Below are 20,873 nucleotides of genomic sequence, written 5' to 3' on the forward strand. Positions count from 1 at the left end.
AAGACCAGCTTTCCTTGTGTACATAGAGATCAGTCAGGACCTTGGTTGAGGCAGAAATAAAAACATCCCCACAAATACAGATTCCTACAAATTCCCCCTTGTTCTTTATTCTTTCTAGAAATGATATCTTTAGTTGTTGTTCTTGACCAGTAGAAATGGCTGAACAATAACAGCAACAATGACACTGTACCAGTGGAAGCTAATTCATTCAAAACCACATAAATCATTAGGAGACCTTAATCAAGTGCATACCACAGATACACACACACTCACATCAGCTCTGATGGAGTGGGATATATAGACACCTATGTATGTATCATCTCCCCCTACTATACTATTAATTCAATGAGGGCAGAAAGTATCTCATCCAAATCTTGTATCTCCCCTTAGCGTCTACTAGCATTGTGGTCTGCTCCAAGTAAACTCAGGATGCAAGCTGAATGAAGGGAGTGCATGGATAGGGAAGGATTATTTGGGAGCCTGGTTCCCAGGCTGTTCTTCCTCAATCTGAGAGCCTCTTTGAAATTCAGTTTTCTCTTCTATAAAATGCACTAAGATAATTTCTGAGTTTCCAGCTCTAACATTTTATAATTGATTGTTATTTTCTCTATCTTCCTCTCTCCCTCTCCTCTGAACAGGGATTTATCCTGGGGCTTATAAATACAAATGTGTTAATTTGTGGAACATTTTGATAATCTCCAGGAAGATAATTATAACCTTTAACATACTGTGTCGGGACCTTCCTTTGAATGACAAAGGTCTGGCAGGAAGGACCCAGCAGAGCAAGCTACAATCTGGCTCTTAGAGTCTAGAAATTAAAGAATTATAACTATGCCTATTGATGGGAGTGACATCAATGTGAATGACTAGTTATGTGAATAGGGATGTTGCTGAAAATGTCTGAGAATTATTTCCCTCATGTATACATAGAGATTACAGTAATGCACTACCAACCTCACAGTGGTGTTGTGAGGATCAGGTGAGATAATACATGGAAAATTCTTCATAAACTTTAAGTACTGATATATAGATATTACTTATTGATATCATCAGGCACCTAGGGAGTACAGTGGATATAGTGCAGGGCATGAAGTCAGGGAGACTCATCTTCCTGAGTTCAAATCTAGCCCCAGACACTTACTGGCTGTGTGACTCTGGGCAAATTATTCAACCTGTTTGTCTTAGTTCCTCATCTGTAAAATGAGCTAGAGAAGGAAATGGCAAATCACTCCAGTGTCTTTGCGAAGAAAATTGTAAATGGAGTGACAAAGAGTTGGACATGACTGAAAAAGACTGAGCAACAATTTGACATTATCATAATTATCATCATCATCAGTCAGGGTTGGGAAGAGTTGGTGTGACACAGTGTTCAGACACATTGACAACCAACCGATGAATGTGCTTATGAACAGCCTTGATTGTGAAAGGAGTTTACATGCTTCTCAGTCATTCATGGAACCTTAAAAAAATTAAATATGTATTGGGACATTAAAAACTTTGCCAAAAATGCAGAAAGTCAGACGTATTAAACATATTACATTGTCCTGATCACAGGATAAGGAAAATATGTTCAATGAAGGTCCTTTGAAGAAAAAGTTATAAATTCATTGGAGACTAAATAACAATTCCAAAGAATAGGAAGAGCAAATAATAAAAAAAAAATTCTATTAGAGAAAGTTACAACAGTCAGACAATAGACCCAAACTTAAGGGATTCGACTAAAGCAGTCCTTATGGGAAGGTTTTTGTATCTAAAATGCTTTCATTAACAAAAGAGAGAAAGAACAAATCAACAAATTGGGCGTGTGGCTAAAAAAACTAGCCAAATCGTATGTTTCTCCAGCAGTGGCAATACTCGATGTGCTTACAGGGTCAGTCACTTTTGTGCTTACATATTCATATTAACAATAGATGACATTTTATAGGGTTTTAATGTTTGCAAAGTACTTTTCATACATTATCTCATTTGAGCCTTACAATAACTCTGCAAGGTAGGCACTACCAACTTAATTATCTCCATTTTGAAGATAAGTTGCTGCCTAACTTATGAAATTATGAAATGGGGCAGGCATTTCTGTTTCTTTGTATATTCACCAGGAAAGACCATGATGGCAGAGGAGAACTGAGGCTACGATCATACTTTAATAAGGCAAAAAGGGTGTAGGGAGGGAACAGGCATGGCAAGCACAAAGACAAGCCAAGAAAAGGGTTACAGAGGCAGATGGTGTGGGGTCAGGCTGGTGTGGTGTTGGAAGACAGACAAGAAAGGGACAGAGGAGAGGAATGGGAAGGGGATAAATCAATGACACAGTGGTGGATCAGAGTCCATAGCAATGGAGCAGCATGGACCCTCAGCAGATGAAAGAGCGCTCAGAGGGCAACAGTTTGAGGTCTCATTTTTATATGGAAGGTAAGGCGCTAATGCTTATCTGTGCCACCTTGGAGCTTCAGTAACACATTCAAATCATCTCATACTTGTTGGGTTGGACTTCAAAGTTGACATATGCATGACATCTCAGAGTTATTAGCACCATTTGATATTCTGCTGGTCTTACTGCAGATGTCTGGAACTTGTATGAAATTTTTATATTGTGGGACCAAAAGATCTTGATCACAAAACCTAGATGGCTTCCCCTGATTCAGCTGCTATTTTTGGTTGATATATGACATAATTTGTAAACTATACTCCTTTGGTCTTTAGGATGGTCTGTAAGTGACTTATAAATTCCTTTCTGCAATCTTACTCTCTACTATTACCCCTTCTAAACCGACTACTAATAAACCTACTCATTATACTAACGAGAAGCAGGGTGGGGTGGTGAAGGGGACCAGAGCAAAACACAATTTTAACATAAGAGGATGAGGAAACTGAGATTCAAATCGGTAAAGAAATTGATCCGTGGTCATATCACTAGTAAAAGTCAGAGGCGGGATTTCAATCTAGGTCTCCCTTGAGTTCAGTGCTTTACCCACTATGCTGTGTCTCTTATATTCTTGTGTGTGGAAAGGGGCCTTAGTCATCTTGTGTAAAGCCTTGCTCAGCACTAGTCTAAGGAGATTTTTTGTTTGTTTTTAGCTCCTCCCCTTCTATTTTACAGATGAGCAAACTAAGGGCCAAAGAAGTTAAGTGACTTGCCCAGGGTCACATAGCTGGTGTCTCAGATAGGGTTTGAACCCAGGTCTTCCCGACTCAAACCCAGCATAATATTTCCATTGTACCATATATCTCTCTAGGGAAGTTTAACAGACATCACGACTTAATTAGAAGTGCCTCTCCTCAGAGTTAGCACCAGCACTTCTAATATACAGCATCCAGGCCTTCAGCACCAGGATTTCCAAAGCATAGTGTAGCACAGTGGAATGAATTCTCACTTTGAGCTCACATGACTTGGTTTGACTCCTGGTACTACCACATACTCTCTGTGTGATCGTGTGCATCAGTTTTCTCATACGTAGAATGAAGGTTGGTCTACATAATCCCCAAGGACCCTTTCAGCTCAAAGCAGACGATCCTATGATCCTATGAAGGCCATACCTTTGTTTTATGTTTTGTCCTAGACACAGAACAAGATGGCCATGAAGTCTTTGCTGAAGGCTCTTATGAGCATGCCTTCTCACTACCGCTATCTCTGTGTCAGTCACCTCATCGGATGGACAGCTTTCCTCTCCAACATGCTCTTCTTTACGGACTTCATGGGACAGGTAACACTGACATTTACTCACACAGACCAATCAGTCAGCGAGTAATTGCTGAATTCTTACAATATTACATTTAATCAGGGATATAAAATTAGAATAAGGTATAATTCCTACCCTCCAGGAATCTGCTGAGGAAACCGTTTCAAACAACTCAGGAACAACATGCAACACTACTGTAAATAATCCATCCAAGGAGCAAATATTAAATCTCATTAAAGGTCAGGTGTAAAATTCAAATGAACCTAATTGCACCAAGGAAGGGGCTTGAATGAATGAAAGAATGAATGCATGAAAAAGCATGCACTAAGGGCTTGTGGTGTTCCACACACGTGTGAAGTGTTGGATGAAGACATACAAGCTAGTAAGGCAGCTCCTGCCCTCAAGGGATTCTATTTTTTTTTTTTTACCTTTTTGGAGGGCAATTGGGGTTAAGTAACTTGCCCAAGGTTACACGGCTAGTTGTTTTGTGTGTGTGTGTGTGTGTGTGTGTGTGTGTGTGTGTGTGTGTGTGTGAAGTGTCTGAGGCCAGAACCAAACTCAGGTCCTCCTGACTCTGGGCCAGAGGAGCTTAAATTCTAATAGGGGAATGATAACACATAGTGGTGGCCCAGGAAGAGTATTTTGAACGGGAATGTCATAAAGATGGTGTTTTAAGTCAGAGGACAATTGATTTACCCATCTTCCAAGTGTGGTAGTATTTATCCAATTACTATCTCAGAACTAAAGTTAGAAAATTAGGGTGAAGGCAGGAGTACAGGAACATGGAAGGTTGAGAATGCCTGAAAAGTGGCCAAAGTATCTCTGTGTAATATATCACGTTCTACATGCTCAATGTGCCTGGGCCCTCTATGAGGGATGTTCACCCTACCACTTGGTTTTTCCAAGTTAGTTTCAGCTGTGGACAGTCTCTTCCAGATTTTAGTACATGCAAAGCAGCTGAATCTGAATGATAATAATCATTATTTCTCTCCTCCACAGGGTCTTTGTTATGCTTTTGTGGGATAGCAACAAGGGAAAACCCCTCACCAACTCCATGTTATAAACTTGGTGGTTGAGCTCCCAGATTTTCTTATCTGGGAAATATGCTTCCTAAACTCACCAAGTACTAGAGACAACCCCAGTGCCTTTGTGAGTCTGAAATTTCTTTGATAAATGTGGGTATGCCCACTGATGTCTTTTAAAAGAGGAAAAAGATAAATCCTGATTGCTTTTCAGAAATTAGGGCCACATAGAAGTGATTGGCAAATGGAGACCCAATAGGCTGGACTCTGGTCAGAGGAAGTATGTCTATATACACAAATAAGACTGCTTTTACTTTTGAGCTTTTCCCTTGTGTCTTCTTCCTTGAGAACAACTAGAGGTAGAAAAAGTATTTCTTTCTCCATCATTTACCAATTACCCCAGGAATAATCAATGGTGACTTAAGAAAGAATTTTCCCAGGTTAAGAGATGACAGAAAGTGGGGAAGGCATGGAGTTCTTGCAGGACCAGACATGCTTGTATACTGTCCAGAAAGGTGGAATTCATGAACAATGTTCCCATATACCAAACATGTGGCCTGTAGGTGGGGAATTTTTATTTCCCAGGCTACCTTATCTAGGAATCTAATGTCCTATCCAGAGAAGGGAGATTTCCAGATTGACTTCAGCCTAGGAGGTGACCTCATAAGTAGCACCGAAGTTCAAGAGGTCAAAGACCTGGCTTTCTAGAGAGAAGTAAAGTCCCTGAGCAGTATTCCTTGGAGAAAGAAAAAGGATTGTCCATGTGTCCTTTGGAGCAAGAGGATCAATAAGGGTTAAAGCCATATTGGAGAGGAGGAGGGATCAGTCAATCAACAAGCATATATTAACTGCCTATTATGTGGATTGTGTGGTTTGCCCTTTGTTCTCAAAGAGGACCATGATATCAGGAAGATGAGGCTATGACTTGGGAGTGAATTGGACTTAAGTGAGGAAAGGCAGTGCAAAGTTACCAGCCTTACTTTCTCCTCCAGAGCCATCTGGGTCTGGTGGCCAGATATAGGTCAGAACACCTGGAGGTGGCCCACCCAGCACTGGAGACACAAAGACAGAAATGAAAGTGTCTGTGCCCTCAATGGGCTTACAATCTAGTAAGAAATCTCTATAGTAAATGGAGACCTTTCCAGTTCCTTCTTAAACTGAGTTGTTTAGAGAGTGAAGGTCTAGTGGAAAAGAGATTTGCTAAGAGCTCCAATGTGTGTTTCCCTTCTGGAGGAACCAAAGCCTTAAGAGTAGCATTGTAATGCTAAATTTTTCCAAGAATCTCTCCAGAGCAATAATGAGGAGACCCTCTGGAATGTTAGGGTGTTGGTTATTCAGCTACCCTAAAGTATGAGATTACCTTCTGGGGGATCTGAACCACTGGGTAGCTGTATGAGTCAGGGAAGGATTTGTAGCACTCCATAGGAAAGTGGGACTTAGCAGAATGTCAAGGGGTTTCCCTATTGGCAGTGCTTTTTTGGCAAGTCCTTTTCTGAGGGGAAACTTATGGGCTATTTGTATGTTTTATGTTTTCTTATTCTATTCATGGGCTCCTGTTAATCCTTTGTGTCTTCTTCATTTTCTCTGGAGTGAAATAAAGGACGTTTTCTATCCATGTACACTTACTTTCTTTAGTACCTATATGGGAGTGCTTTTTCCCATATCTGTGGGAAAAGAGATATAAATATAATTAGAGATCTTCCTGGAGGATATTCTGGGTGAAGACAAAAAGTAGAAAAGATAAAATTATCTTCTTGGGCAAGCTAAAGGCTAATCTAATGTTTAGGAATCCAGAGTTCTGGCAATGAAAGTTATGATCAATGACATGACCCAGGCCATGGGTTATGTCTGTGATATCACGAGTCTTGATTAGCATCATTATCATCATTTTCTCTTATTCAGTGGATAGAGCACAGGGTCCAGAGTTAGGAAAACATGAGTTCAAATTTGACCTCAAATGCTTACTAGTTGTGTGACCATGAGCAAATCACTTAACCTCTTTTTACTTCGGTTTCCTCAACTGTAAAAAAGACACAATATGACCTATTTTGCAGGGTTGTTGAATGGTTCAAATGAGATAATTTTTTTTGTCTTTTTGAAGGGGGGCAGGCAAGGCAATTGGGGTCAAGTGACTTACCCAAGGTCACACAACTAGTAAGTATTTAGTGTCTTAAGAGGCCAGATTTGAACTCAGGTCCTCCTGACTTCAGGGCCAGTGCTCTGTTCACTGTGTCACCTAGCCACCCCAAATAAGATAATTTTTGTAAAGTGTTTAGCATAGTGCCTGGCATATAATAGAAGCTTAATAATTGCTTATTTCTTTTCTTACATCTATACTTTTGATTCCAGAGAAATTGTAGCCATTATCTGTAGCCATAAACTATCACCAGTAAAACAATTAAAAAAAAAAAGATGAACTTTTATGTCAAGGAGCATCTTGGACTCACTGAAAATGCTGTTCAGTTTCCTAGATGTAATCTGATTCACACTTTGCTATGCCTGTCCAAGACACATTATAGTGTAGGAGAGTTCAGATGAAGAGCAATGGCACCCAGAGGCGGTTTTAACAAACTTTCTTGCCACTCACAAGGGTAATGGCTGCTAGCAGGGACAGTCTCAGTGTTAGTTGTCCCTGATGGAAGTGAGCAGTGCATGGTGGGGTAGAGGGAAATCATACTCCAGTCTCTGGGACCAATCTAATATATCATTTAAGACAAAGAAATAGTATGATGCCAACGAGAGACTGCTCTATTATCTATAGGACCAGTAAAGAGAAAGTATTTTCTAAATAACAAAAAAAAGTAGATTGTGAGGTCCTTGAGGGCAGTCTATCTTTTGCTTCTTTCTGTATCTCTAATGTTTAGCACAGTGCCTGGGACATTGACTCAACTGCCCATACTGCTCAAAAGAGGTAGTGCCTGGGTCTGCTACTTAAAAATTTGTAAAAGCAGGGGCAGCTAGGTGGTGCAGTGAATGGAACACTGTCCCTGGAGTTAGGAGGATCTGAGTTTGGGTCCGGCCTCAGATGCTTGACACTTAACTGGCTGTATGATCTTGGGCAAGTTAGTTGGCCCCAGTGGCCTTGTCTTCCCCCTCTCCAGAAAAAAAATACATAAAACACATAAAATTTGTAAAAGCAGCCGTAGGAAGAGCTAGAATTCAGAGGGGATATAATGAGCTAGAGTAGAAGGAATAGATGGATTGAATGAAATGCATTTGCAACAACCAAGGACTATTTTCTGCAGCAGGTTATCTGACGGGTGTTGGAGTGAGTCTGTAACTGAGTGTTGTCAAGGAAGAAAAAGGCAAAAAGTAAGTGGTGGCTATAGCCCCTGAGAAAGTATGCTGTGGTAAAGAGAGCACTGAGGCTGACAACAGAAAATCTGCATCCAGTCCTCCCACTTACTACCTCCATGCTTCTCCTCTGTGGGCAAGTCTCTAGGCCTCGGTTTCCTCATTTGTAAAACAAGGAAGCTGAACTAGGTGATGTCTCGGGTACTTCCAGCTCAACACACTATGATCTGATGACTCTTAAAAATATATTTTAAAATACTAGAAGTCCTTGGCTGTTGCATCCATTCCTTCTATCCTCGCGTGTTGTGTGCCCCCTGAATTCCAACTCTTCTTATTGATGCTTGTATAACTTTTAAAATAGTTGGCATAGGCACCAGGGGGCTGTCTGGAGCAATACAGTATTCTAGGCCAGGGCTTGGGAGTAAAGTAAAATGTTCTAGTAGAAAGCACCCAGTTCAGCAGGTCATGAAACTTAGTTCACAGATGTTTGGATGATTTCTAAGGTATGACACAGTCCAAGGAACATCATGTGGTGCTCAAACGAGCTCTGGCTTGCCTGAAATATTGCTTTCTAATCTCCGTTCTGCTCTGCCCAGTAGATTCAGATGAGGTTGTAGATAATAGAGAATATTCCCCAGAATCACTGGAATAGGAAACCTCTCATCTCTACTCTTGGGCACCCACCTCAAATTTGGTAAGTCTCATGCTTTTGTTGAATAGTCTCCTTCAGAAGTCTTATGTGGCTGACTTTTTAGGAACCACTAAAACACTAAAGTAAAGCAACTAGCAGCTAAAGCAACTTGATGGCATATTACAGAGAGTCAGAAGGACCTACATTTAAATCCTGCCGAACATACTTACTGGCTGTAGGATTCTGGGCAAGTCACAGTACTTCCTAGCCTCAGTTACCTCATTTGTAAAGTAAGGATATTAATCACAACTATCTCACAGGACCGTAGGGAGCATCAGGTAAGATAACATACGAAATGCTCTACCAACCTTAAAGTGTCATATCAATGATTATTGTTGTTATAGCTATAGCAAAGCAAAAAAAAAAACAAACAAAAACTATTGAGCACCTTTCCAGTAGCCATTGTAAAGAAGCTACTTTGCCTGATTGACTCCCTTCCTTCACACCTCTTTCTACCCATCAGATTAGGGGAGAGAATAAGGACAGGGAAGGAGGGTTTGGAGTTTGTCAAGGTCAGCCAACAAACAAACAATCAGAGAAGATGGATGGAGAAGAGCCACTGGAAGTGGGCTCTACCTTCTGTTTCCCTATGGCTGGGCTCTTCACAGCAGATGTCTGATTCCATCTCTCTGGTCTTTCACTGTTAGTTTTCTCCCTCTGGATCCCAGCTGTGACCATCTTCAGCCCTTCAGGATCCACCTCAGCTTGTCAGTAACTGTTACCAGCTTAGGCTACAGTAAAAAGGCAAAAGCTTCTGTGAACCCATCTCCCCCAAAAGCCCCCCGTTTCAGAAACCTCTCTGTTTCTGGCCATGTGGAATGTATGGCAAGGAACATTTGGCCAGAAGGAAGAGCACAGAGTCTTGGCCCAGAAAAACTCCCTCCCTGGCTACCGAGAGACTGAACACTTAGTACCCACAGTACCTGTCAGTGCTGAAGTCTCAGAATGCCACATTTCAACTGGAACCAGACTAGACTGCAGCTGAGAAAGGGGCCCTCTAGGGCCAGGTTCCTCCCTTCTGGGGGAACAATGCCTGGCTCTGGGTACAGATGGACATGCTTTGGTAGGGACATGTGGCTGTTCTACAGGTATCCCATCATGACCAAATAGGAGACAGTGCCAACTCCTGATGCTTCTTCTTTACCTCCTTTTCTCTTCTTGCATGCTGATCTGATCTCGGTGAGTTCCAAACCTTCAGTTTATTTCTTTTTTCTTTACCCAAATCCACTAACTGGGAAGAGGAGTAAAGGAAGGAAGCCAGCCATTCAGGCAAAGCAACTTCTCTGGCTACTTGTAAGCTTCTCGGTAGTTTCTGTTTATTTTTAATTATGTTACAGCTTTTTGAGTTACTTTACTGTATTTTAATAAATCATGTGGTTACTAAAAAAGTCAACCTATGAATGAGGTTGGCCAACAAGAGCCAGAAAATTCTCAAATTCAGACTGGGAGATCAAGAACAGAGATGAAATTTCCTATTCCAGTAATTTTGGTGAATATCCTATTTCTATTTAGATGTCTATGGAACCTGGGCCTTTGCGGGCACCAAGATTAGGGTGAGTTTAGGTGAAGAGTACTCTATGAAATGTGTAGGATGAATGCCTTCTAGTGAGAAAAAAGTGATACTTCAGCCTTTGGGACTGTAACTTTTGGAAACTTTTTGAAAGTACAAGGCAGACTTTCACAATGGTAGACCACATCTTTGCACAAATGACTGAAAGGTGTGGAGAAGGCAAGGTCATACTGAAATTATTGTTGGTTGACTATGTAAAAAAAAAACAGAACAAAACAAAAATAGTTATTTTGGTTGAGAAAAACACCATCTTGCAGGTTTTTCTCCAAGAAGTCTCTTTTATGTGTCAAAATTATATAAGGCTCCTTATAAAACTCAACCATTGAGATACATGTATTTGGCGATGTTCTGATTGTCAATCTCAGCTGAGACATACAGTAGGGAAATATGTGTTCACCAGGGATGGTTTGCCAATACTGTGGAGGTCTAGAATTACTTCTTTCATATTTATAACAACATAGATGCATTTTAGGTGTAATATACTAAAGACAATTTCTAGTAGTAGAAAGAAAAGGTTTCTTTCATCACATACCAGTCTGGCTACAGTGGAAAGTGTATATTGGAGATGAAGGGAAAGAAGGATGAAGAGGAAGGTGGGTGGACATGTTATGATAAATCTTCCTTGAAAGGTAGAAAAAGGCACCTGAATTTACTGGTGTAGCCAATATGGAGCTACTGATGGTATAGATTGTATACACACACACACACACACACACACATAAACGAACAACAAAAACATAACAACAAACAAACACACACACACACACACACACATAGAGGATAGATTAGACAGGGGATGCCATCAAGGTAGGAAGGACAATGAAGGCTCCAAGAATAGCTTCTTTTCCCCAGATATAGTTAGGCAACATCATATATTTCCCAATGGTACAACCTTCCCCCCCCCCCATTCCAATGTCCAGTGGGTGATAAACAAAAACTACCGAATAAGATATTCCAGTGTTCTTAGCTAGGTGGATGTCATATACAACAATGTACATGTTTTCCTCAGCAGTTCAATTAACTCTCTGTTTCAGATTGTGTACCACGGGGATCCTTATGCTCCACACGATTCTACCAGTTTTCTCATCTATGAAAGAGGAGTGGAAGTTGGATGCTGGGGCTTGTGCATCAATTCAGTGTCTTCCTCATTGTATTCTTGTAAGATAACCCTTCTCTTCCTCTGCCCTTCCCCATCCCTTAACACTGCCAAAGGCAAATACAGCCTGGTATATGTGTTCAGGAGTATTTTTGCCTTCTGCTTTTAAAACTCTGGAGACTGACATGAGATATTTAAGTCATCTGGGTGAGGAAAAAAAAAACTTCGGTACTGTCTAGAAGATCTTTTCCCCTCATATCTTTAAAAAAATAAGTTGTATTGAGTTCTTTTATTTTAATATTACTTTCATTTCCTGCTATATCCTTCTGTGCTCCCCAATGTAGAAAACCATCCATCCCATGACTAAGGACTGGACCTGAGATTTCATCATTAAAGGGATATAGCGTCCTAGATAAGGCAACTTCTTTTTCCAGTGCAGATAAGCCTCTTCCCTGCAACTTTTAGTTTAATGAGTTATCTAGTGCACTGAGAAGTCAAATGATTTGACCAGGGTCAAACAGCCAGTATATGTTAGTAGTGGGACTTGGACCCAGGTTTCCCTGAGGATAGCATACCTTATATAGCAAAATTTTAAAGTTCATCAAAACAAGCCAATATATAAACTGACTCTGACAGTAAATACAACGTTTCATACCTATAATCTCCCTCTTCCCTATCCCATCGCTTTGCAAAGAAAAGATGGATCACCTCATACCAAAGTATCTAATTACTGGGTCTCAAAAAATAATGCCATATTCCTCTGGTTAGTGAGGAATTTGTCCCTTTGACCAGGGTTATCACGGTCAGTATTAATCCCCTAAAAGAGATTCTACTTGTTAATAAGATGGAACCATAGGATCCAGACAGCAGCTCTGTTAGGTGTATTCATATTAAACTATAAATTAATAACTCTATGTGAACTTAGATGGAGATCTTTAGTAGATTTTGCTTCTTGGTCCTAGATTGTCCAATATTTTTAATAATGAATTAAATGAAGCCATATTATACATGCAAGCCAAATTTATAGATGATATTGACCTGATACCATAGACACAAGAAAGAGCATAGTGGCTAGTAAAGAACACAGGACTGGGTGTCCGAAGCAAGAGCCCAAGTCTGGGCTTGGCCATGCATTAACTGCATGACCATGGAAAGAAACTTGAGAATCTGCATTTCAAAATTGGAATAAGCTTCATAGGCCATTGAGTCCAAACTGTATCTGAACAAGAATGGCCTCTACAATATATAATAGAAGTGGATATTCAACATTGCTTGCAGATCTAAAGTTCACTTTTGGACCTTTCTCCTTATTAGAAAATTTTTTCCTTACTTTTTTTTCCTTTACTAATCTTCCTCATCCTAATATTCAACTAATCCTTCCCTCTGAGGGTAAACAGAACAAGTCTAATCTCTTTTACAAGGAAGCCTTTATATATTGAAGGCAGCTATCATTCCCCCCTCTTCCCTTCCCCCCTACCACTTTAACCCAAGTCTTTTCTTCTCTACGCACAACATCCCAGGGTGATCCTTTTATGATGTAAGCTCAAGGTCCTTTCCCAGCCTATCAGTCCTCTTCTGAATGCTTTCATTTGTATTTCATTTTTATTGATTTGCAAGGTTTAGGCTGAAGTTTATTTTTGCTTTTGCTTAACATACTTTTTTTTACATAAATAATGTGAATTCACAAGATTTCCAGGGATGGAAGGGACTGGGGATACACATTTAAAATGCTTGGAAAAATGAACTATAAGCACCCTCATTCATTTGAAGTCCTTTCCTGTTCAGGTATGGGTTGGACTAGATGACCTAAGGTCCCACCAACTCTATAGTTTCCTGATTCTGATTCAATGAGATGTTTGAAGGGCTTTCAAATACCTGAATAGGAATTAGACTTATTCTACCTGACTCCAGAGGTTAGAACTAGGAAAAATAAGTAATAGATTCAGAGAGGCAAGTGTAAGTTTATTATAAGAAGAATCTTCCTAATGATTAGAACTAACCCCAAATGGAATGGGTTGCCTGCCTCATGTGGTAGTAGGTCACAAGTTCTCTCTCACAGAAGGTCATAGGTTCATAGATTTGAAACTAGAGGTCATAGAGTCCAGCCCCCTCATTTTATGGATGAGGAATCTGAGTCCCAGACAGATTAAGTGATTTTCCCATAGCCTAATAAGTATCTGAGCTAAGATTTCAATGTACGTCTTCCAAACTTCAGGTCCGAGGCTTCATTCACTGTGCCCCAACCTGCCTGTCTTAAAGAGGAGGTAGGCTGACCACTTGTCTGCAATGTTGTAGAGGAGTCTCCTATTCTGTCAGAGGCTGGATTAGATGACCTCTCCAATGACCTTCCAATTCTGTGATTTGGACGCCTTGACTATTATTCAAAGACCATGACTGTTTTAGGATCTCTGTTTATATGTGATCCCATTCATTTCAAATTCTTCATTTATGAGAAATAAAGCTTTGCTGGCCTAGTTTAAGTTGCTATATGGAACAATATCAGTTCATATTTTGATAGCTCTTTAAGGTCCACACAATGCTTTTCTTACAATCACCCTGTGAAGTAGGTAGTGAATCCTTATTTCTCCTTATATGGGATGAAATCAGCTCTGAGGGAGAATGTGATTTGTCCAAGGCAAGAAAGAATCAAAGCCGAGATTCAAATGTGAATTGTCTGTCCAGTACTCTTTCTGTTCCACTGAGCTGGAGGATACCATTGTCACATCGCTTTAAAAATAAACTCTAACTCAAGTTGAAGTCATTGCGGTATTCAGCATGGTTACTATATTGACATCTTTTCATGGCTGTTCTAACTGATGGCCTGCTACATAGGTCTTCCTATTCCATTCTCATGAGTCAGAGGTTTTTTTTTTAATAGTACTTTATTTTTCCAATTATATGTAAAGACAATTTTTAGCATTCATTTTTTTTAAGCATTTGGGGTTAAATAACTTGCTCAAGGTTACATGGACAGTTATTTCTGGGTGTGGTGCTAAGTATCTGAGCCCAGATTTGATCCCCAGGTCATCCCAACACTGGGGCCGGTGCTCTTACTCACTGAGCCACCTGGCTGCCCCATTTAGCATTCATTTTTGCACGATTTTATATTCCAATTTTTTCCCCACTCCCTCCCTCCCCTTCCCTCTTCCTAGAGAGTTTTTCTTTTTTGAGATTGTTTATATAGATCTTTTGCTTGTCAACCCAGAAAATATAGCTTCGTCTTAGGGAAGGAGCCACTGAGGTACGAAAAGAATGTGTGATTAAAAGAGGATCCTATGGAACATCTATGACCAAGCAAGGGCCAGCATTAAGAATTAATGATTCTTCTGACAAATGCTTAGAAGGTTTGTCCAAGCTGTCATTGCTGCTGTTGTTTTTGACAGAATGTCTTTACATATCCAAAATTCACTTTGCTCTCATTGGTGTTGTCTTTTCCTGGCCTCCTTACCATATAAATGTATTTCCTTGGTCATAAAAGGATCCCAGATCCCAGATGTTTGTTGTCAGGGTACCTTAAATAATAGTGTGCATATATCTAATCTGATAGGAACCATCACCATCACCATCACTATCATCATCATCATCAACAACAATTGATTCCCTTCATTTTTTTTCTTCTGACTCTGGGGTAACAGTTTTGCTCATGCTATGTGAAATTAATGGAAGAAACACGTTGCCAGGTTGTCATTTCTCAAGCCCTGGCTTCCATCAGAATGATCTGTAGCACTGTGACTCTAATTGAGTGAGAAACTAAGCATCTGGCCTCTTAGAGGAGGGGGAGCTAAGTGGTTAGTTGGATAGATGTAGAAAATTCTATTCCAGAGTAGAATGGGAACTGTTTGCATATGTGTGTGTGTGTGTGTGTGCGTGTGTGTGTGTGACAGAGACAGAGATGGAGATGGAAATGGAGAGAAATATAGAGGGGGTGTGAGAGAGACAGAATGATAAAGAGAAACAAAGACAGAAAGTAAGAAAGAAAACAAGGAGAAAAAGGGAGGGGAGAGACAGACAGACAGACAGAGAGAGACAGAGACAGAGAGAGAGAATGAGTGGGGTCTGTGTGGAGCTTCTTAGTGAAAAGAGAAATGAATGAGGAAAGTTAATGTGAAGAACTGGTACTAGCAAAAATAGGTCTCTTCAGGCTGGAAAGACAAAGGCTGTCAAAACTCTGAATATGAGACTTAGGAGACATGCTCTTGAGCTCAAAAGAAATGATTTTGTGACCAATAAAAAAGTAGTATTTTATTAGAGGCAGCAGAGTACAGCAGGTAGAGAAGAGTCCAAAACCATGATTCAGCTTACCTCTGGGACCCAGGTTTGTGATTTAGTGAATTGACTTTCCCCTATAAACTCCGACTTCCATCAATAGAGATAGTAAAAATACCAGCTCTATGTTTCTTAACAGGACTTTTGTGAGGATACTGCTTCGTAAACGTTAAAACCTAGAAATGTGAGCCTTCAGTGGTGGATAGAAAGCTGTCTCTGAATTTCAGTTTCTTTCTAAATAACAATAGTTCATATTTAAAACAGTGATTTAAGATTCATAAGCACAAATATTATCTCATTTGATACATAAAACAACCCTGGGAGGTAGGTGCTATTATTATTCCCATTTTATAAATGAGGAAGCTGAGACTGATGGAAGTTAATTGACCTGCTCAGTCTGTAGCTGAGGAAAGGTCTGAACTCTGGTTTTCCTGATTCTAAAGTCATGGGAGCTGCCTCTGGAAAACAAGATAATTCAGGCCCTCCTCTATTCCAATAATCCTTTTCTCTAGGGGGAAAAACAAATTTTTGTGAATCAAATGATCCAATCTGACTCTTCAAATTCACATTCAAATGCAAATCCAAAAAACATTTAATAAGCACTGACCATTACAGAGTACCATGCCAGATCTAGCAGATATAAACTTTAACTAGGACATGATTCCCACCCTCATGGGGCTTATAGTCTAGTCTGAGGATATGAATTTTTGTTGTTTTGTTATTGTTCAGTTGTTTCAATCATGTCTAACTTTGTAACCCCATTTGGGGTTTCTTGGCAAAGATACTGGAGTGGTTTGCCATTTCCTTCCCTCATTAATTTTACAGATGAGGAGACTGAAGCAAAGTTAAGTGAATTGCCCAGGGTCACAAGTTAATAATTGTCTGAGGCTGGATTTGAACTTAGGTCTTTCTGATTCCAGGCCTAGCATTCTATGTCCTGACCACATAGCTGCCATATAATGCAAAATAACAATGTATAATTTCATAAGAGAATTTGTTGCAAGTTTTTTTTTCTTTCTGTGTTTTTTAATTGGGAGGTCAAAAACGGAGAGGAGCTAGTAGTAATGATAAAGAAAAAGTCATTCAAACATTTAAAAATACACAGAAAAGAAGAAGAGGTTCAGGAGCAGGCATAAATAATCAAGATAGTTTTGAAAGTAACAAAATAATAAGATCTCTAAAATAAAAATTGGAGACAACATTAAAAAAGATGAAAATTAAAAAGAAAAAAGTTAACATGAGGAATTATGTAATTTTAAAAAAACAATTAAAATTTTAGAATTAAAAAAATAAAAACTTAAAAAAAAAACCCATTAAGTACATGAGAGGTCCCAGCAAAATCCTATGTGAGGTCCAAGGGGAACCTCATTGTTCATCTCATTCAAATAGTTGTCAAATCTTCCCTTCACTTTGAGCTGAGAACAGTTCCATGAAAGTTTGGTGACTTGTACCAGGCTATGAAGCTGACATAGTCCTCCATACCTTGTCTGCAAGGTGGGGCTATTGCTGAAAACATTGGTTCAAGCATTTGTTCCACTTCCCCTGGTCCCACTTCCTCCCAGGTCTCAGTGTCCCTGGACATTGCTTTTCAGCAGCTTCAAAAATTGTGTCTGGCCCTTCCTTTGAAAGACAGACCCAGCCTTACAAACCTTTCTCTATAGAAGAAATGGTCAAAAACTGATTTTCAACACTGCCTGCTTTTAAGCCAAGTTAAGGCTCACCTTTGATTTCTGACCAATTATCAGAGAGTCTTTTCCTAAAGTGAATCTGCAAAACAAAAGATGATCTAAAATCATTCCCTATTTGAAGGCCAGGCCATCTGTAATTCTTTCCTTCTTTCTTCTTTCCACAGACTTTCAGAAAGTTCTGTTATCCTATGTGGGCTTGAAAGGCCTTTACATTATGGGGTATCTGCTCTTTGGCCTGGGGACTGGATTTATTGGACTGTTTCCCAATGTCTACTCAACCCTGGTCCTGTGTTCCCTCTTTGGAGTCATGTCCAGCACCCTGTACACCGTGCCCTTCAACCTTATTGCTGAGTACCATCAAGAGGAGGAGGTGAGTCTCTGAGTCTTGGCTCCTGGGAGACAGTTTTGAGAGGCCCTGGGAAAGGAAACTCTTTTATAAACTGTGGAAGGTGGAACTGCTTGAAAAGGCCAAAGGAGTAGCAGAAATCCCACTGGGCTAGTTTCAAGCCATAGCGACTCAGGCTCTCCATTCAGACATGCAGCAATGCTGAGAATTATCATAACATCTTTTTTAAAATATCTAATTATTAATTTAAATAAATTATTTAATAATAAATTATTTTATTATATTATGATATATGACATATAATGATGATAAATAATAATTATTCAAATTATTAAAGCACTTTATTTACATGAGCAGCAGTCCACATTTGTGTAGCACTTTCTAGTTTACAAAATATATTGCATATTAATGCAATCTTGTTTGCACTTCACAACAACCCTGTAAGTCAGATGATACCTATATTCTCCCCACCTGAAAGATGAAGAAACAGATACGCAGAGATCATGAAATCACAGACTCACAAGAGATGTCAGAGATCATCTACTGCAACCTATACCTGAAAAAAAAATTCCCACTACACATTTTCAAAAAGTAGTCAGTCATGCTTTTTTCTAAAGACCTCCAATAAAAACCCCATGACTTCACAACTTGGCTTATTATACTTTTGGACAGCACTAATTGTTAAGAAGTTTTCATTACATTGAACCTTACATTGACCTCTTTGAAACTTCCAGGTATTGCTCTTAATTCAAGGGCCAAACATAATTCCTCTTGCACATGAAAGAATTTCTGATACTTGCAGAAAGTTAGCATGTCCCTCTGAGTCTGAGTCTTCCCTCATGCAGGTACTATCCCAGTTCCTTCCATGGCTCCACAAATGTCATGACATCAGTGCCCAAGGACCTAGATGTCCTCTCCTGACTCTCTTTAGCTTACCAACATCTTACCTAAAATGTGGTATCCAGACCTTACTGACTCACTATTCCACTTGTGACTTCATATTGGTAATAGGTTAGAAAAATAGGATACAGTGGGACTCCTTCTTACTCATGGAAGCTATGCTGCTTTTAATGCAAACCAAAATCACATTAGCTGCTAGGGAGGCCAAGGCTGGTGGATCACTTGAACTCAGGAGTATCGACATGCAGAAGACTTGAAGCTTATTGGGTACACTCAGTTTGGCACCAATATGGTGCACTTCTGTTGGGGTGGGGGTGGGACTAGGCTGTCCAAGGAGAGACAAACCAGTCTAGGTTAGAAACAGACAGTGAGAAGCAAAACTTCTGTGACAACAGGAAGTGGCTTGAGGACTGTGAGGGGTGGGTGCACTTCTAACTTGGGTGAGATGGGGAGACTCAATGTCTGCACAGAGGATAGAATGCTAGACCTAAAAATCAGGAAGACCTGAGTTCAAATGTGACCTCAGATACTCACTAGCAATGTAATCCTACACAAGTCACTTAACCCATTTCTTCCTCAGTTTCCTCGACTGTAAAATGGGAACAATAACAGTACCCATCTTGCAGAATTGTTATGAGGATCAAAATTTAATATTTGTAAAGTGCTTAGCACAGTGCCTGGTACATAGTAAGCCATTAATAAAGGCTTATTCCCTCCCTCTATTACAGAGAAAAACCCAAACCATTAGCTTTGTGGCTGCCATGCCACACGATTGACACATTTTAAGCTTGTAGTGCATTCAAACACACAGTCCTGTTTTTCAGAAGAACCATTTTTTTTCTTCTGAAGGGCCTTTGCCATCTTGTACTTAATAAAGGTGATGCTACATGACTTATTCTGGGTCACACAACTAGTGAAGGATGCAACCAAATCTTGAGTCTAATCTCCTGATATCTTGTCCAGTCCTCTTTCCAGAATTTCATGATACCTGAGTACTTGTAGGCAAAGGCAGACAAACCACCATCACCACCACTGCTGCTGCCACCACCCTCTGCTCCTTTCAATAAAGGTGCATGACATTATCTCTGGAATCTTTGGATAGAGAGAATGGAAAAAGAAGTTTTACTTAGGACCATGTCCAAAGTTTAAAAAATTAAGCAATTGGACACTATTGATTAAGCCTAAAATAAATCTGAGTGATCTAAGTCATAGTGCACAGGGTATATGGGCAACCATGTTCCCTGGATGAGCCTTCTTGCTGGCCTGCCTGCCTGGCTGAGCCTGGCCACTGATTAACTAGAAAACCTTGTCCTAATGCTTAATTAGACAAGGCTCAGTTGAATAGAACACTGTATCTGCTCTCTCACTACTTATTGCCTCTTCATATAAGATGTTAAGGCATTTGGACCCCTAAAGGCTGCTTTGTCCATGGCTGTAGCAGTTGCTAAGAAAGTAAAGGGTTTAGCTTGGAATTTGTTTCACTAGCACAGGAAGCCCAGTAGGCCATGATCCATTTCCCCAGTACTGTTTTTCCCCTGGATTTCTGCTCTCCTAGGCAGAATGGATGTATACAGCAGGGTATGTTTGCCCTGACCAACCAGAGTTGTGACCATCCACCCCTGCCCCTTCCCTGTTGGCAAAAAGACTGGAACCTGTAAAGGTAAGTTCTTTGCTTCCTAGGGGGTTGTGCTATTGAAAATATGTTATCTCTAGGGATCAAAACAAAGAACATTGGGTACTTTTAGTTCAAAGGAAACCCCAAACCTACCACTCCACATCATGAGAAACTGCCCATAATAACAACTGAATTAAGAGAACACTTTAAAGTTTGCAACACACTTTTCATGCAATTGCTCATGGGATCCCCGTCACCAGGACCTGTGAGATCAGCTCTACACTTATCATTGCCCCCATTTTACGGATGAGGAAACTGAGGCTAAGTAACTTGCCTAGGGTCAGTGAGGAAGGATTCACTCTCCCCCGGCTGTTAATGTTTCCCCTCTCCCAAATTACTTTATGTATATTTTGTATCCACTCGTCAGTGTCCCCGTTTCTTCCAGTTTAATGCAAACGCCTTGAGGTGAGGGGTTGTTTTTATGTCTGCTCAGGGCCTAGAACAGTGAGTGGCACAGAAAAGTCACTGCATGAATTCTCTTGAATGGAGCAGTGCATAGAGCAACGATCCTGGAGGCTGTAAGAAGTAGAACCAGAGCCAAAAAGAACTTAAAAGCACCTACTCCAATCCCCTCCTTTTATTTTTAGGGAAACTGAGACTGAAAGAGATCATGTGACTTGTGCGATTGTGCGACATCACCTAGATACT

General features: G+C 40.2%; 1 protein-coding gene across 2 annotated transcripts in view; it reads left to right on the top strand.

Moving 5' to 3' along the window:
• Positions 1-20,873, top strand: part of LOC138172345 (membrane-associated transporter protein-like) — a 64,022-nt gene that overhangs the window by 35,495 nt on the left and 7,654 nt on the right. Inside the window, exons 4-7 of one of the 2 annotated variants that reach the window (XM_069102104.1) lie at positions 3,558-3,701; positions 11,289-11,412; positions 17,469-17,674; positions 20,106-20,182. In XM_069102104.1, the coding sequence (XP_068958205.1) occupies positions 3,558-3,701; positions 11,289-11,412; positions 17,469-17,674; positions 20,106-20,159 (528 nt within the window). In that variant the 3' untranslated portion in view covers positions 20,160-20,182. Of the gene's footprint in view, positions 1-3,557; positions 3,702-11,288; positions 11,413-17,468; positions 17,675-20,105; positions 20,183-20,873 lie in introns of those variants that run through there. The other variant, XM_069102098.1, reaches the window with a different exon arrangement.

Source organism: Petaurus breviceps, unplaced genomic scaffold (assembly GCF_028583685.1).
Source record: "Petaurus breviceps papuanus isolate PSGF00001 unplaced genomic scaffold, PetGlider_PUasm1.0 128, whole genome shotgun sequence".
NCBI classification, from domain to species: domain Eukaryota; kingdom Metazoa; phylum Chordata; class Mammalia; order Diprotodontia; family Petauridae; genus Petaurus; species Petaurus breviceps.